Here is an 18489-nt window from a genome sequence, read left to right as displayed (position 1 = left end):
CTTTCTTACTTTTCAGGTTATAAAATAGAAAATCGAAATCATGAAAGTAGACAGGACTAAACTGAAAAAGACACCTACTGAGGCTGTAAGTATCCAAAGTTTGCTCTATTTCTTCATTTCGGTAAAAATCCTTACAATCTGTTCACCAAATGTTATCACTTGTATATACAAAGTGCAGTTAAAAAAAAATTAGCTTGTCTTGAAGCAGTCAGATTTTCTTTTGAACTTTTTTTTTTTATTATTATTAAACAAGTGAGAATGCCAGCGATCAGTGGAAAGTGAGCCCTGAGCAGTCTGTAGTTGTATCTACCTGAAGTAGGTTTCTTAGCCGCTGTTTCTATGTATTGAAAGGCTCTGTGGTAGAAAGTAGTAATATCTTTCCGACTAGATTTTTTGTGAAGACAGTGTTTTAGCTTTCTGTATTACTCTTCCTTAATCATCAAACTCAGCTTAACCTTTGTATAGGTTGGCCATGTCAATTGATCCTATGTCTGTAGTAGAAATCCCAGCTTCAGTATCCTATCAGCTTGCCCAAATTGTGTTTGAGGTTAAGGAAGTATTGAATTGTTATTACAGTCTTGTTGACCCCATGGGCTGCAGGCAGCACACGCTTTGGAATGAGACGTGGGTTTGAGTCTTACCAGATTTTTGTGACTGAGAGTTCATTAACTTGCCCTGGTTTCCACATCTATAAAACAGGGCTGATCATTCCTCCCTCCTTGAGTTGAGGCAGTTGCTTAGTAAAGTATCTTGTGCATAATCAATGAGTTCATTTTCTATTATAAATACAGGCCATTTGGTTGTTTTTTTGTAAAGACTACCTACCTAGCTAGTATTACTTATAGATGTCACTATTGACATTTTGCTATAATCCCAGTCTTTAAAAGATTATTGCATGGGTAGTTCTCCCGACCTTTTCTCTTAGCATTATACTAATGAATGTGGGAGGTGTTATTTTCCCATACCCTCTCCAGCATTATAGCTTATCTTTAAAATTTTTGTTATGGGGTGGCAAAGAAATATTTCACTGTGCTCTTTTGCATGCTTTAATATGTATTCCTCAAATTTATTGTCCTTATGTCAGTATGTTTCTTATTTAATACCATGCATACAATCATTTTCAAAATTGTTGCCAATACTTTTATTTATATTGTTGTTGTTGTTCTTTAAATATGTTTTGGCATATAAAATTTTTGACAATTACATACTCAAAGTATTTTTTTGGAAACTGAAGAACAGAAAGAAAGGTTGAAAAACTAGACAAATAATGGAAATGTAAAGTACTGTGTCAAAAGGCACATGGCAGGTTCAGGAAAAATATTTGTAACCCAATGTACTTAATATCTTTTGTAGCTAAATCTGTAGGAGCGATAGATATCCCAACGACAAAATTGCATAGGCCATTTTAGAAAAGAGCAAATTCGGTAGACTTGTAGAATAATTAAATTTTAAAGATAAATGCAACTTAAATTTTTTTAACCTAATAGATTTTAGGATTTGTTCTTTGAGTTACACATGTGTACAAATTTCTGTTTCAGAACAGTTGATAGCTACTAGCAAATTACTTAGGATAAACTCCTGAAAATAGAATTTTTAGATTATTGATTATGTTTTTATGGCTTAAAAATGCCTATTTTTTCAATTATCATACCTAGTGTTCCCTTGCTGTGGTCAACACTAGGTGTTATTTTAAAGAAGAACATTTATTTATTTATTTATTTATTTATTTATTTATTTATTTAACATTTCAACCCTTTTAACCATTTCACCACTGTGGTAACCGCCAGTCTGTTCTCTCTATCTGTGAGCATGGTTTTCTTGTTTGCTTTTTATTTTTTAAATTCTATATATAAGTGAGATCATACAGTATTTGACTTATTTTACTTAGCACAATGCTCTCAGGGCCCACCTATGTTGTCACAAATGGCAAGAATTCATTTGTGGCTGAGTAGTATTCCACACACCACATCTTTTTTATCCTTTTGTCCATTGATGGATACTTAGGTTATTTCCATATCTTAGCTATCTATGTACACTGAGTAGCCACTCAATGGATATCCTATATGCACACACACTGACTGAGTGGCCAGATTACTATGTGCTCAGAGATCATAATAATCCTGCCACTCTGTATATAAAAACCTAAGCAACCGGCTGATCAGCCAACCCGCTGGTAGCTGTGATGTGCAATGGCCACCAGGGGACAGACACGCAACGCACAGGCATGGGAACATGGAACAGACTCATGAATGAATCTCAGGGGGAAGAGGAGAGGAGGAGGGTGGGAAGAGATTAACCAAAGAACTTATATGCATACTAGAGGCTCGGTGCACGGATTCGTGCACCAGTGGGGGTCCCTGGGCCCAGCCTGTGGGGATTAGGCTGAAACCGGCTCTCCTATATCCCGCGAAGGGTCCCGGATTGTGAGGGCCAGAGTGCGGTTGGCCAGGCCTCTAGTTGTAAATAATAATGCAGTGAGCATAGGGTGGATGATATCCTTTCAAATTAGTGTTTTCATTTTCATTGGATAAAAATATCCAGAAGTGGAATTGCTAGGTCGTATGATAGTTCTCTTTTTAATTTTTTGAGGAGCTTCCATACTATTTCCCATAGTAGCTGCCCAAGAAACACATGTATTGATCACTTTGTGTATCAGCAACTGTGCAAAAGATTTTCCCCCATGATTTGACCTCTTAAAAGAGCAAATCAATATAAACCATGGTAATTGGTATGTATCCATTGAACTGGCAAGTGATTTCTTTTATATTATCATGAATAAAGAAATACACACTCAGTTTGCATTTACGTAGTAGGGACAATATGCTAAAAATAAGATTTTGTCCCTGGTGTATTCTGTGAACTGGCAAGGTCCAGAGGGATCTTGCCACTCCCGATAAAACAACAACATGCTGGTATGTGAAATTGATGCCATGATGTTAACCTGGTTCTTGTGAGCAGAAAACACAAGCAACTTAGATGACTTGTGTGTTCCAGAGGGTGCCTTTGAAGTTCGAGAGCCTCTGGAAAGTTTCCAGGGGTCCAGAGGTTTGGGAAGTATTGAGATTTCTCTTGTAAACTGAGAGACAGTTTGCAGCACTTCAACCACACACCATGAAGAAAGAGGAACAGTGTATGGAGTGCCTCTTCAGCATTTGTAGAACACCCCTAGAGTTTAATCCATGCTATCCTCCGCCAGCAAATGTCTTAGCATTCAGAAAAGCAGCTTCAGGCTTGCTACAGAACCTTAATAAAGAATGAGTGCCTGATCATGTTATAGATAACAACAACTGATTCCAGGACCCAAATGTTCATCATGAACTGGGAGTTATCTAACTCGCAGAATCATAAAATTGGATCTGCTTAGCTGCATTCCATTAGAAATTGAAGTGATATATTTGATACTAGGCACAAGTGAATTGCATGAGCAGATGGTTCAGACTCCCATGTTTTTCTGTTTCTAATGCTTCACCACTTCTTCCTCATCCTATATGAATCCAAGAAGAGGAAGAAAAAGTGCATGCCTGGTTTATGGCAGGATTTTATGCCAAGGACTTTACATACATTTACCTCAAAAATTTGAGGTAGCCTCTTTAATAATGTTCACTTTAGAGGGAGGAAAGTTTGGGGACTTAGCTTAAAGAAAGCCATTTACCATCATATCCTTATTGTTCCATGTTCTGGTTTGGGTGCTGAAAATATTCCTAGTTCAAATTTCACAATAACATTGCTGGATAAATAGGTGTTCATTTGGCAAAAGAGAATACTGAGACAAGAGAGGTAGCTTACCAACTGCCTAATTCCAAAGCCCATGCCCTTTGTAATCATATTCTGTCTCACAATATTTAAACTCATGAGATAAGTGCTTTATGTAGTGGCAAACATTTAAGCTTCCACATTTCTGAGACAGTTATTAGGTCTGTTTTCCTGGTAAGAAAGCTGTGGCTTATAGGTTGTACTTGTTCATGATCAAACAGTTTAGTAAACATCAAGGTAAAAACTGAACCCAGATTTGTTTGGTTCCAAATGTAGGTCTATCCTAGGACGCTGTGCTGCTTTATAGAGGAAAAGAGCAAGGCTAGTCACTTCCGACTGCCATCTGTTAATAGAAGGCTTCTCCAACTCAGTCCCTATCCCCTGCTTCACTCTCAGAAACTTTGCTATAAACTTTCAATCCACATCTTGTTACCCGAAAACAGGTTCTTCATCAATAAAAGAGAACAGAAATGTACGGAAATGGGACCCTCAGTAAGAAGAGTCCTGGTTTTACAAAGCTCAGCTCTTTGCTCTCGATTGGAGGGTTTTATGTTGCAGAAAAATATAGCTAATGCTCATCTTCACCTTTTACTGTGAATTCACTAGGGCTTTTCAGTGTTCCTCTGAGTCAACATTCCTTTTCCGGGATTCTGGCTGTCTTTCATTCCACGGTACAGATGCCTTCATTTTTTTTTTTTTAAATGATGTTCAGCTTCTTTGCTTTATTCTGTTGTCTGTATCCATCGAAGCAGTTTATCTGGGTTTTAGAAATGCACACAGATGTATTGTTTCATTATAAGATTTCCATTTTAATTCCAAGGGATCACCTGGCAAATTTCCACTTAAGTAGTTATCCTGTCAAAAGTTTTCTGAGTGTATTGCTTAAAGATGTGTTTTTTCATTTTCTTCTTTGTGTCTCCCTCATAACCTAAAACACCCTTTGTGAATGCTTGTTTTCCTCAGCCTGCAGATTGCAGAGCCTTAATAGACAAACTCAAGGTTTGCAATGATGAGCAACTCCTCTTGGAACTGCAGCAGATCAAAACATGGAACATTGGAAAGGTACGTGACCCCCATGCCTCCAAAAGACAGGGCTCCCTGGACCAGTACATCGTTTTGTATGCTCTGATATGGAGAGAGAAACCATCATGAGGTAGCCTCATTTAGCAACTACTTAATAAGCATCTAGTGTAGGTCTAGCACAGCTGGAGATTAGCTTTTAACCTGTGAATGGTTGCCAAGGAAATTTTGAAAGAAATGTGAGAGGAAAATTTTGCTAGCCAAAGAAGAGGAACATTTAGGATTTTTACTTTTAGTTTAAAAGAATCTTCTTTAGATAACTAAAAATGACCACTTCAGGTAAAACGGGTTCTGGAAGGGAAGAGTCACTGTGTTTGTAGACCTCAGAATGCAGCCAGAATTCTCCCTTGGAAGACTTAGCAAAGGGTTTTGTGGCGATAATAAATGAATTCATGTCCATGTGGTTCAAAGCACAATATTTCTCATGGGTTTCTGTATTGATGAGGGATTGAAGAGAAGCAAAGATGGAAAGTGAATTTGTCTAGGTGTCTCACTCGGCAATCCATTGTAACAGAGTAGCCACACACACCTTCTTCTTTTCTCCCTCTTTCTCCAGTGTGAGTTATATCACTGGGTGGACCTGTTGGACCGCTTCGATGGAATTCTGGCAGATGCTGGACAGACGGTGGAGAATATGTCGTGGATGCTCGTGTGTGACAGGCCAGAAAAAGAACAACTGAAAATGCTTCTCCTGGCTGTGTTGAACTTCACAGCCTTGCTCATTGAGTACAGCTTTTCCCGGCATCTGTACAGTTCCATAGAGGTAGGAGAGGCTCAGATCTGTGTGGTCTGTTCCTAACTGTAATTGTTTGTGTCTGGAAAGAAGGAAATTCCTATTTCTCTCGGAGGATTACTTGTTTCCTTTTTCATTATGGAGCTCGGGGGGTTTCCATGTCACAAACAATAGTAGGATGTTTCTTGGATATAGACACCATTCACAGGATTGATGGGAAAGTTCTTCAAAAAATTAATGAGAATGTAACACATGTATTGAAGTAGTCTTTAGAATTTGCAGGAGTCGATCTTTTTCTCACATTAATTTGAGCAGCTTCAAATTAATTTAATTTTTATTTTTTAAAAATTAATTTAAAACTATTAGACAGTTATAGTTTGATTTCATTGACACTTTACTGTACATACTGCTTTTCTAAGTTTCTGTGCTGCTTTTCAGTCTCCTTCCCCCATTAATATCATGCTATGTATTCTTATAAAGTAAAGTGCCCACAGGAATCGGTCAAAAATCACCATAAGAAATAACTATTCCTTTAGCCTAACTTGAGGCTTTTCTATCACTGTTGGTTAAGTACTCTGTTTTATGTTCATTTTCTTAAGTCTTCCATAAAGAAACAGAATCAGGACAAAGAAGTAGAAAGAAAATAGCTTAGGGAAAGAAGTGGAACTACTGGACTAAGGATTTAGTGCCCTGAGTTTCCAGGGAGATGAAATAGTTTAGTTGCTAAAGAAAGTCCATGGCCTTCAGGATAATCAACAACTGAAAATTCCTGGGTTCATTTCCAGTTGAATTGCATACTGATCTTAATGCTGACCAAATGCTTCAATATATTGGTGAGTTTCAATTGTATTAAGTAACCAACATAGAGACTCCCGTGTAACTGTTATATACACTATTGTAGGACAGTTGTGTGCCCTCAGTTGTTGCTATCTTCAGCTCCTTTAATTCCAGTTTTATTTCATAAAGGATACAGGAGCATAACATTATCTTTCATTTATAATCTTTTGGTTGAGTTGGAGATGGTGTTCGTTAGTTCCACTAACTACCACTTTGTTCCTTTTGTAACCTTTTTTCCTGTGAGGACAGACACCTGTGCAGTTTTGAACTGCTGTTCAGTTTTTTAACGTTTATTGTATTTTCTGACTTGTCACCAGATTGTAAGTTTCTTGGGGACAAGGTTGCATGTTGTAAGGGCTCAATTACTTAAACATTTTTTGTGTGTTCTTAAACTTCTTGATAGTTTTGTAAATGTTGACAAATCTGGATTGGCATTTAAGTTTTCAATGCGGAGCTTAATACTATGAACCTGCCCTTTTTTGTCTCTTCTAGCATTTGACAACTTTACTGGCTTCCTCTGATATGCAAGTGGTGCTGGCAGTCCTTAATCTTCTGTATGTATTTAGCAAAAGATCAAATTACATCACCCGCCTTGGATCTGACAAGAGAACCCCACTACTGACCCGGCTGCAACATTTGGCAGAGGTGAGTTGTGGGTGAAGAGTTGGAAGGGCATAAAAATGGGACCAGGTGGTACCTTTTCACAGGTGTTTCTTGCAGTGGCAGAATGGATAGGAGTTCCTAAGTTAACTTTACAGGCCTGATTGAGGAGAACTATTGGCGCCCACTTAGCTAGGTTCCAAAAACCCTAAGAAGTATTCTCAGCTAATGGATAGAGGAATTTAATGAATCTCGGCTCACAAAACGGAATCTCTTTGTTCAAAAATGACAACTTGTCTTCTGGAAAGAAATTTCAGAATCAGATTCTACATGGGAAGCAGATATGGTTGCAAAAAAAAAAAAAAAGAAAGATCTGAATTTGTGTCCTGGCCTTGCACATTAGTTCTTACATCATGTTCATCTGGGAATTTAGTGTATCTACCATAAAGTAATTTCAGAGTAAAAAAATCTTAAGGTACTTAATACTATTCTCAGTAATTAATTGGTTTTTGATGGTAGTAATTGTAATCATAGGCAAAAGCTGTACTAAAAGGTCAATTCAACCAAACTATTGTCCAGTATTCCTAGAGGTAAATTGATAATACATACTTAGGCTCAAGAGGTATACATTATTAGTGAACTTTCTTGGAAGAAAATTAATAAGGCTGATTTTTATTTATTTATTTATTTTTCCTTTTTAAAAAATATACTTTATTGATTTTTTACAGAGAGGAAGGGGGAGGGATAGTTAGAAACATCGATGACAGAGAAACATTGGTTAGCTGCCTCTTGCACACCCCCTACTGGGGATGTATAAGGCTGATTTTTAAAAGCTCATTCAAATATAACTCAAGTTTCAGGCTGTTTTATATGCATGGCTACTTAACATATTATGAAAATTCTAGGACATATAGGAAAATATAAAGAAAGTGGCAACCATCTAGAATTCATCCAGATTGAGTCTCCATTAAGATTTGAGTATATTTTCCTCTTGCATTTATCAATATGTACATATAAGTATGCAACCTGTTTTCTTAACATATTGTGAGTATTTATCTCTTGCTATTAATAAAATAGAAGACAGTTCAGTATTGGGTCCACAAGTAACAGTTAAAAGGAACAAGAAGCCATATCTACCAGAATTCATAATGGAAAAACTAAATTAAGCATTTCCATTGATTCAGAGGTCACACAAAAATGTCAGCTATTAACTTTTGCAACTTAAATTTGTATCAGATGTCCTAAACAATACAATAAGAGGAAAGAAAGAAATGAAGGTTATATATAAAAATGAAAATTCATTATTATTTGTAGGTGATGAGATTGAGACTCTTGGTTTTCTGGGGGGACAATATAAAATTATTAGGACTAAAGAAAGTACAGTGAGGTAAACAATATATAGAAACAAATAGCTCCTCCATACATTAGTAATAACCAACTAGAAAATGATTTTTAAAAAGAGCCAGTTCATTGTATTGATAAGCATAGTGTCTTTAAAATAGCTATATTGGGTAAAACTAAATTTAAGAAAAAGAGAACGTAGAAGGTTATATATATTGTGACTTGTTGAAGAAGGAATTCTTTAAAATCCCAAAGCATGGCCTTGGCTGTTTTAGTTCAATAGTTCGAATGTCAGCCTGCGGCCCGAAGAGTCTCGGGTTTGATTCCCGTTCAAGAGCATGTTCCTCAGTTGCAGGCTCGATCCCTAGCCCCTGTCAGGGTGCATGTGGCAGGCAACCTCTCTCACACCGATGTTTCTCTCTCTCAGGAAATACGCGGGGAAATATCCCCAGGCGATGATTTTTAAAAATCACAAAGCATAAACCATATGGTAAAAATTTGAATTTTATAATACAAAATTAAGACTTCCTTTTCAATGAAAGATACCATAACTCCATGCTATACTTTTTAAAAATGTATTTGTGTTGATTTCAGAGAGGAAGGGAGAGGGAGAGGGAGAGGGAGAGGGAGAGAAAAAAACATCAGTTATGGGAAAGAATTATCCATCTGCTGCCTCCTGAACACCTCCTACTGGGGATGGAGCCTGCAACCTGAGCATGTGCTCTGACCAGGAATAGAACCAGTGACCTCTTGGTTTCTGGGTGGACACTCAACCACTGAGCTATACCGGCTGGGCTTCAGTGCTACTCAAGATACACTGGAATGGAAATCAGCACACTGCTTCCTTCATAAAGAAAAATATCAATTGATCAATTACTTAATGTGGTCGAATAACATTCTGGTGCAAACTCATTTTGTCATGGAACAGGAACATTCAAACAATTGGTGAAATAGCCAGTAGTCTGGACAACATTACACAGCATTGCCAAAGACAGTTAACAGATTGGTGATAAGAGAGGTTTTTAGCAATGTTTTAAAAGACTTTCAAGGGTCTGTTAATGTAGAATATTCAAAAGTGCCTCCAAATCAACAAGGATAAACAGACAAAGGATATGGATAGATAATTCATAGAGCAGGGAATTCAGCACGAATAGATGCTCAAACTCTTTAGTAATTAGAGAAATATAAATAAAGCCGCACAACTTTATAAAACTGTATCAGATTAGTAGAAATTAGAAAACTGTATAGTGCTAGCAGTCATCTGAGGCTATATGCACCCTATGTATTGCTGACAGAAGTATAGACAGGTACTCCTGGGTATATATCCCAAAGATCATATCACATTATTCCATAAGGTGCTATCTGTGAGAATATTGCATTATTGTGATAGGGAGAGGTTGGGGGCAATCTTAGTGTGTCATGTAAAGGAGGGTTAAATGTTTACACTAAACCCTTGATTCAATGAACTTGTATTTAACAAACAAAATTTGTGGTCTGTATGTCATGTGAAAATTAACATCCTGTTAATTTTAAAACGCTTTTTAACCAAGTTTTCCTTATAATTAAAGTAACAGGGTTTTTTAAAAATTCAGTTATTTTAAACAAATTTTAGAGAACAGGCCATATGTTGGAAAAAATGCTAGTAATTTCGGTGACATACATAAATTACATATTACATCTATATAGTCTATGTATTTAAACCCAAGAGTCATAGCTACTAAACAGTGTTCAGCAAATGATTAGCACATGATCACACAGCATTGCACATGATGCTTGGGTTCTGTTGTCACACGGCAGCATTTTTATCTTTGTTTTTGTTTTTTTTTGTTAATCCTTAACCTGAGGATGTGTTTTTCCCCCATTGATTTTTTTTAGAGGGAGTGAAAAAGAAGTAGGGAGAGGGAGAGCGAAACATCGATCTGAGAGACACATTGAATGTGCCCTGACCAAGGCTGGGGTGCATTTGCAACCCATGTACATGCCCTTGACCAGGAATCAAACCTGTGACCCCTACGTCCGCAAGCTGATGTTCTAACCACTTTGCTGCACTGGCCAGAGCTCTGCAGCAATTTTAATGCATGTTCCCACATGCACTACGCCACGTCCCAGCTGTGTGCTTTGTTATTACTCATGGTGACTGGTGAATGCATGAATTTACTAGACCTATTCAGTATAAATTTAAAATGACAGTAATACATGAAGTAAACTTTTCTGTGAAAAACTAACTTTAAGTCGCTTCATGTAGCTTTAAGTAATTTTCTTTTAATGGCTACATAATATTCCTCAATTTGGATGTTTCATAATTCAACTATTTTCCAACTAACGCATCTTCATTTTTCCTGTTATGAGCAATGAGCTACATTAAGCAGTCTTGAATGTATGCCTTTACTTACTCATACTTTTGATTCTGTGATATAGTCCAAGAAATCTTCATGTTAGTTTAATTGGCACTTAATGAATTAAGCATCTTTTTTCATGTTTGGCCACTAAGTTGCTCTTGTGAATTGTCAGTTCATATCTTTTACTCATTTTTTTCTATTGGTTTAGTGTGTGTGGTTTTTTTTTAAGATTTAAAACATTTTATTATGCCTTAATTATGTAATAACTTTCTTTGTTTTCCTTTTTTCCATTATTTACTCCATTGGCTTAGTGTTTCTTTGTCATCTGTTATAAGTTTGTTTTCTCAATCTTTGTTTTCTTCGTTTATTGCATTTCTGTACATAGTGGTTTCATAAACCGTTCAGGGAAAGTGCAGCTTTAGTGGCTTTTAGAAAGTGTTGTATAGCATGTTTTGTTCTTTATGAAAAAGGACTTTGTATGTGGTATCTTTTCTTATGGCAGTGTTTTTAGTGACTCAATCCAGAGATGGGCTGATAGTGAATATGAATAGTGATTAGTGAACTGCCAGTGTAGGGGAGGTTCTCCAGGAAGACTTGTTGGACAAGGTGATAGCCAGCTGGTTGGTCTTTGCTAAGGTCTATGGTGCACAGGATCTCAAACTTGAGCATGCACCAGAATCACTTAGTAGAGCGTGGATTGGTCTCCCTCCTCTGATCATGCCCCTTAACCCTGCCCGTTTCTGATTTGGTAGGCCCAGGGCAGGGCCTGATAATAACGCATCTCTAGTTTCCAGGTGATGCTAAGGCTACTGGTCCAGGGACCGCACTTTGAGAACCACTGGTCTAGTCTATCCTATTAGGCAAATTAAAGACTTTTAACTAATTTTCATAGTTCCATCTCAAAGATCTAGTGAGATGGTGTCAGATAGGCCTCTTTGCCATGGTTGATGTACTAGTTATTTATTTGGTATCTACTTAATTGCCAGGGACAGATGGTAACGCTGCTGGGTGTAGGTTAGGACAATGAGACTCAGAAGTTCTGTTGTTTTGAGTGAAGGCAGTGAGATTTTTGCACCTCATAAACATCTGCTATTCCTGTGTTAAACATTTGAATATGGCTTTTATTCTAAATCTGGGTATCAGCCTGAGACCTAGCTCCTGCATCCACATCCAAACCTTTTAGTTGATATCATTTAAGAAGTGTCTGACCAACCAAGAAGTGAACATATAGTAAAAACATTTTCTTTTCTTCAAAAAGTTCACATGGTGGATGAGAAAGATTATGTGCATAATAAAAATGACAACTAGTTATTCTGAGCAGTACTGACTAATAAGTACCCTAGAATCCTAAACATTTCATATATTTATCTTGTAGGCTATAAAATAGACTTTTCTTCATATCTCTCTATATAAAACCTGAAGCAACCTGTCAAGTGTTTGGTCGCTATGATGTGCACTGACCACCAGGGGGCAGATGCTCAATGCAGGAGCCACCTCCTGGTGATCAGTGCCCTCCCACAGTGGGAGTGCCACTCAGCTAAGGTGACTGACAAGGACCAGACAGACACCGGACTCACCTGCCCCACCTCCGCCTGTCCTGCCTCTGCCTGTTCTGCCTCTGAGGTGGCCCTACTGAGGGCAGCAGCAGTGGCACAGCAGAGCCAGGATGAGCGGGAGTGGCTCAGTGCTGGCCTAGGGCTCGGGCTCCTGCCTCTTTGCGCACTGCTATATCCCTTGGGATGTCAGATTTCGAGAGCGCGCAAGCCAGGCTGAGGGACCCCTGGCCTCTGGTAAAAAATATGTTCTTAGCCCGGCCAGTGTGGTTCAGTGATTGAGTGTCAACCTATGAACCAGGAGGTCATGGTTCGATTCCGTCGGCACATGCCGAGGTTGCGGGCTCAACCCCCCAGTTGTGGGGTGTGCAGAGGCAACCATTCAATGATAATCATCATTGATCTTTCTATGTTTCTATTCCTCTCTCTGAAATCAATAAAAGTACACTAGGTGTAATACTTGACACAGTAAAATAAAACTAAACATTTGCCTGCCATAAGTGTGTGTGTGTATGTATATGTGTACACACACACACACTAAAAATGTACTTAGTGTTTTAAAAACCTAGAAATGTACAGAAGAAAATTTATAATCACATGTATTCTTAGCATTTGGTACACTTTTCTTATTCTTTATCCAATGCATATTTCTTTATATAGCTGAATGCATGTGGTATATATAATTTTGAATTCTACTTTACCTACTATATAAACATCAGTGTTTTCCCATATTAACTTTACATAATTTTATAAGAAACTAGAGGCCCAATGCACAAGGATTTGTGTAAGAATGGGCCTTTCTTCCCCTACTGTCCGCATTGCCTTCGCTCTAGTCCAGAGCCACCTTTCTGCCTTCCCACGCTGCCCAGAGGCCCATGGCGGCTGGGGCAGTGTGGAATGCCTGTGTTCTTGCCCCGCCCCCATCTGCTCTGTGCCTGTGTATGCAAATTAACCCGCCATCTTTGTTGGGTTAATTTGCATACTCCTGATTGGCTGGTGGGCATAGCGAAGGTATGGTCAATTTGCATCTTTTTCATTCTTTGTATTTAATATAATGGCAATATGTCATAAATGTCACAATATCACAGACTTTCATGAATAAAGTTTGGCTTGCACATGTTCTTTTAAGGATCCCAGATTACCACAACTTTCTGATTGTAGCTGCTTGATTTTTATTAGATCACAAGATGGAAAGTTTATTCTGGTGATACTAATGATAGTAGAAATATTAAAAAACAATTGTGACAACAGAAGAAACAAAAGGAAAGTTGTAAAGAGGTACAACCCTTCAAGCTTATTCCCTCTTACAAATTCAGGTCTTTGGATTGAATGACCTTTTCTTCTATGTAGCATCAAGTGTTAATAGCCTTTATTCTCATGGCTTTTGGCAAATTCCATGTTTCACTGGAAATCCGGGGTGTAGCCAAGAAAATACAGAAAATGTAATGAGAAATTACTTTTCCTATTGTTAAACCTTTTTTTGAAAGCTATATGAATTAAAATAGTGTGGTAATAACACTGGAATTGCCCCGTTGAAAGTTTCCAGGAACAGATCCAACACACTAGAATTATATTTATAATAAAGATGACATATCAAATTTGCAGAAAAAGGAAAATTACTGAATAAATTATAACAACAGGCTACCTATTCACAAGGTAATTAAGGTAGACTCTACCTTATCACAATAAAATTAAGATCTATTTTAAAAAGTCGAATGTTAAAAGCATGAAGCTAAAAGCATTGAAAGAAAGTATAAGTACATGTTTTTATGTTTAGTGTGGGCAAGTTCTTTGCAGAAACGGCTAATACCATCAAAGAAGAAATTAGTATATTCTGTTGTATTTTAAATACTGTCATGCTATCATATAGTTATCTCAGTTTTGTTATATTTCTCATCACCACAGTGAATAATGCATCCGTTTTTATATTTAGTCATAAAATTTTTTATGAATTTGAGAGAGACAGAGAAATACATGTATACTTTCCCTCTTACGTTTTTGGTGTCACAGTATACTTTTACATTGTGAATCATGAACACACTATTTTAGCTCTTATTGTTTTTAATACCTTTTCCCTTTCCCTTTTATTACCTATGGATAATTGTTGAAGATAGTGTTCTCCCGAGGCTCTCAAACTGCTGAGTGGCTGCAGCCAGTTCACAGGCCATTGCAGGGTTCAGAGCTGGGACCAAAGTCTACAGTACATGCCTGTTACTATGGATCGTTTGACTTATTGGGGCTGGATTCCACACTTCACACCGAGCATTTAAAAAATTTTTTTTATTGATTTCAAAGAAGAAGGGAGGAGAGAAAGTTAGAAACATAAAGGATTAGAGAGAATCATTAATTTGCTGCCTTCTGGACGCAACCTAGTGGGGATCGAGTCCGCAACTTGTGCATGTGCCCTTCACAGAAATCAAGCCTGGGATCCTTTAGCCCGCAGGCTGACACTATCCACTGAGCCAAAACCACCTAGGGCCACAAAGGCATTTTTGTTGGGATAGATGTCAAATTGTTGTGGGGGTAGAGAGCAAGAGACATCTTCCTTATGTTACTCCTCAGTTTGCTATAATTTATTTATTTTTACTATCATAATGTGGTTACTTTAGAAGTCAGATTCTCGCCCCTTCCCAGAGTTTATTGTTTATACTTTTCTGGACCAATTTCATAATTCTTGGTTTTGTGTGGTCATTGATGTCTTTGTTCTATTAGCTTAGTGGTCAGCTAGTGATTTGCCTTAAACTCTAAGAACAACAATTAAAAAAACAAACAAAAAAAACAAAACACCTTCAAGTCTTTGCAGGTGGGTGATGGGTGTATTTTGGTGTCTTCGGTCTCAATACTCAGGATCTTCAACTCTTGGTCTTTATTTCTGGTTTGTGCAGAGCCTGGTGGTCAGCCAGAGGTGTGTGAACTCCAAGATCTTTGCTGAGAATGTGCTTAGCCTTGGCCTCCCAGATTCTCAGGAATAAAAGCCCTTGTTTCCCCAAGCATTTCACTACTCAGCTTTTCTTCCCAAGCTGTTCCGTTTATTTATCCTAGTATGTTTTGTCCCAGAAAGCAGGGATTAATGTATTTATTCTTGGATGTTTTCAACAGATGTCCAATTCAGCCTTGGAAGAGTTCCAAATTAGGCCAACAAAATTATTGTTAGCTCAAATGCTGTTACGAATGCAGGCTGGTTAGTAAGAAGGATTATATGGCTTGGGTTTTGGATATGGAAGCCAATACTAGTGTACAGTTGAGCCATTTTCCCCCATTACCTTAGGGACTAGTAATTATCAATGAGTTTTTAGACTTTATGGTGTCAGAAGTACAATAGTGATGATTAGTACGGAGACTTCTCCTTTGCAACTTGCTTCATGTAAGAAATGGAGGAACTAGAGAGCATGTGATTGCACCCTAGTGAGGGAATTGAGCAGGATGAATATTGAAGGCCTGATAGAACAAACAAATCTGTCAACAGGTATAACAGCAAGCATGCAATGCAAAGCTTGCAGTAGCTGCCTGTGTTCTCCTCAGTAACTTTCTTACAGAACAGTGAACTTGACCTCCTGGGAAAAATTATCTTTAGGAAGATGATCTTGCCTCACGTCTTAAGCTCTTGCTTTTAGTTGCTTCCTCTTTTCATTTGACTTGCACATTATGTGTCTTCTCTACTCTGTGTTCCAGGCAGCCACATTCTTAAATGTTTTATACACAAAGCTACCTTAAGCACTATTCAAACACTGTCTTTTTTTTCTTTTTCCAAGAGCTGGGGTGGAAAGGAGAACGGCTTCGGACTTGCAGAATGTTGCAGAGACTTGCATATGGTGGTAAGTCACTCTTTGAGATGTGGGTGTCTTTTGGCAGAGCTGTGTGTGATCTCTATTTGAGCCTTACTGGACAGTGTAACCACTTCACATCAGGGCTTTTGAAGAACCTAAGATCACAATTGAGACATAGTAAACCCCATCTAGAAATGGTGCCCTCAGTGTGCTGGTAGTAGATGAAGAACCTCAGACACGTAGTGTATGTTCATACCCAGCTCTTGAGTAGAAAGCTGAATTGGGTGAATCAATTTGAAACTGATGCAAAATTCCAAAAAGTGCATTTGCTTGCATTCTTTCACTGGAGCTATTGGGAACTCTGGACAGTCTGGCATGATTTAAGAATGTTTGGCAAAGAGTGCTACCACTAGGGTTAAGAACGTAACATGTTCTATGTGCTTTCCATGTGCACCCCTCATGCCCTGTCCTGTTCATACCTTTCATCCATGCTTAGATCATGAGCTCAGGCCATCTCCCCTCTGCTTTGATGTGTTACTGTGGAATCACAAGGCCCACCTGGATTTATAACAATTCTGTGCCAAGAAAGCAGCTATATTTTCCAGCAAGATGTACTACTTTTATCAGTTCATTGTATATCGGACAAAATGGTTGTGATGAAATTTATTGACTTTTAGCAAGCCTTTTTCCTGTGCAAGAGGGCTTTTTTTTTATGGTCACAGAAAATGATAAATTAGAACAAATTGACTTTCCTATCTTAGCTGGCATATTTTTATGTAGGGTGCATTATATTGATGGATATTGGATAATATGGGAGGTGAGTGTTGTCTGTTTAATAATGAAAGCTACATGAATCTTACAGGGTATTTAGTTTAGAATTTAATTTTTCATCGTGAAGTTTAGTTGGTTAATTCTGAATCTTTTATGTATAAGAAGCTTGTTTTCACATCTTGGGCAAAACAGTATGATACACCCTGCTGGGATTTGCATGATGTCTTTTACCCATTTTGGTGCCAACCTATGTTAAGAAATCACACTTATTTTTAAATATTTTTTTATTGGTTTTGAGGAGGGAGAGAGAGAGAGAGAGACAGAGAGAGAAACACATATGTGTGAGCATCAGAGAGATGGGGAATAAAGAGAGATTGAGAGAGAGAGAGAGAGAGAGAGAGAAACATATGTGTGAGCACCAAACATCACTTGGCTGCCTCCTTCATGCCCCCTAGCAGTGATGAAGCCCACAACCCCAGGCATGTGCCCTGACCGGGAATCAAATTGACAACTTTTCGGTGCACAGTATGACACCCAACCCAATGAGCCACACCGGCCAGGGCACACATCTTTTTACTTATCGATATTTGGCATGTTATGAGACTTTGAAAAATATGTGTACTTGAAAAAGAAGTAATACATAAACATGTGAACAATTCTAAGAATATTAAAGGGTGTGCATAATTCATCCCTAGATGCAACCACTGTTACTGGTTTCTTTCAAGGGTATGTTTTAATTGGCTTGCTGTTGTGGTCTTATTTGTTTTGTATGTTGCTTTTGTAGAGTTAGACTATTTGTTGTCAGGGTCTGAATTACATTGATTTGGTAGCTGCTTGTGTAGAAAAGCACTTGGATATCATGAGAAGTGGTATGGAGTGATATGGAAAGGGAGCATATGAGAATTCTGAGGATATACCATGAGGCATAGTTGAAAAATTATTTTAATAGGCAGTGATACACAATAAGTTTTCCATAAGAATTTTTTTTTCCATTCTCGAGCTGGTGCCTAGACACTTGTATTTGTTTTCTTTCTTAGATTCTTACTCATTACTGCTTTGCAGCCATGCCCCTCTTTTCCCTCTTGAGAATAGTTACAGTCCAAATCGGCTTATTAGTAGTAAGAATTATGAAAAATTTTGGAGCTCTAGGCTCCATCATCCTGATTCTGAATTCTAAGATGTCGAAGCTCTGCTAAGACATAAGGAATGAAGCCACTGTAGCCATTGTCTACAGTGCTCATTCTGCTGCCACAATAAGTTGCACAAAGTGGCTAGGGCTGAGGGAAGACTTGGGAGAAGATGGTATCTGATTCTTTCATGTGCTTTATACACAGAAATACCCACCCAGTGCAACTACACTACACTTTGAATTCTATGCAGACCCTGGGGCCGAGGTCAAAATCGAGAAAAGGGTGAGTCTCAATCAGACTTGTTCTGATAGAGTCTATGATTTGCTATAACTGGGGTTGACTTTTCTAGAACTCCTCAGTTAAATGAGGGAGTGGTTTTGAGCTACATTGCTGCCTTCCCAAGCTAAACATACCTAATAGCTTCTCAAGAATAAGTGTTCATCGTATGCCCAGCTCTGATAGATTTGGATCTTATGTTGGAGCGGCCAAAAGCAGAGCTCCTTATACGGGGCGCTACTATACCTAGTATATTTTTATTTTTCTTAGTCCCGGTTCCAACATGCAGTGTAATAATCTGGATAGTGA

The 18489-nt window shown here is 38.1% G+C and overlaps 1 protein-coding gene across 20 annotated transcripts in view; it reads left to right on the top strand.

Moving 5' to 3' along the window:
- Nucleotides 1–18489, top strand: part of HUWE1 (HECT, UBA and WWE domain containing E3 ubiquitin protein ligase 1) — a 143592-nt gene that overhangs the window by 33394 nt on the left and 91709 nt on the right. For 18 of the 20 annotated variants that reach the window (XM_036428912.2, XM_036428911.2, XM_036428928.2 and 15 more), the window contains 6 exons: nt 17–85; nt 4717–4815; nt 5390–5596; nt 6896–7048; nt 15989–16051; nt 18109–18186. In XM_036428912.2, the coding sequence (XP_036284805.1) occupies nt 41–85; nt 4717–4815; nt 5390–5596; nt 6896–7048; nt 15989–16051; nt 18109–18186 (645 nt within the window). In that variant the 5' untranslated portion in view covers nt 17–40. Of the gene's footprint in view, nt 1–16; nt 86–3501; nt 3582–4716; nt 4816–5389; nt 5597–6895; nt 7049–15988; nt 16052–18108; nt 18187–18489 lie in introns of those variants that run through there. The other 2 variants (XM_045578304.1, XM_036428922.2) reach the window with 2 other exon arrangements.

This window comes from Pipistrellus kuhlii, unplaced genomic scaffold, assembly GCF_014108245.1.
Source record: "Pipistrellus kuhlii isolate mPipKuh1 unplaced genomic scaffold, mPipKuh1.p scaffold_m20_p_95, whole genome shotgun sequence".
Classification (NCBI taxonomy): Eukaryota; Metazoa; Chordata; class Mammalia; order Chiroptera; family Vespertilionidae; genus Pipistrellus; species Pipistrellus kuhlii.
Note: the sequence above shows the minus strand (reverse complement) of the source record. Positions and strands in the feature narration are given on the sequence as shown.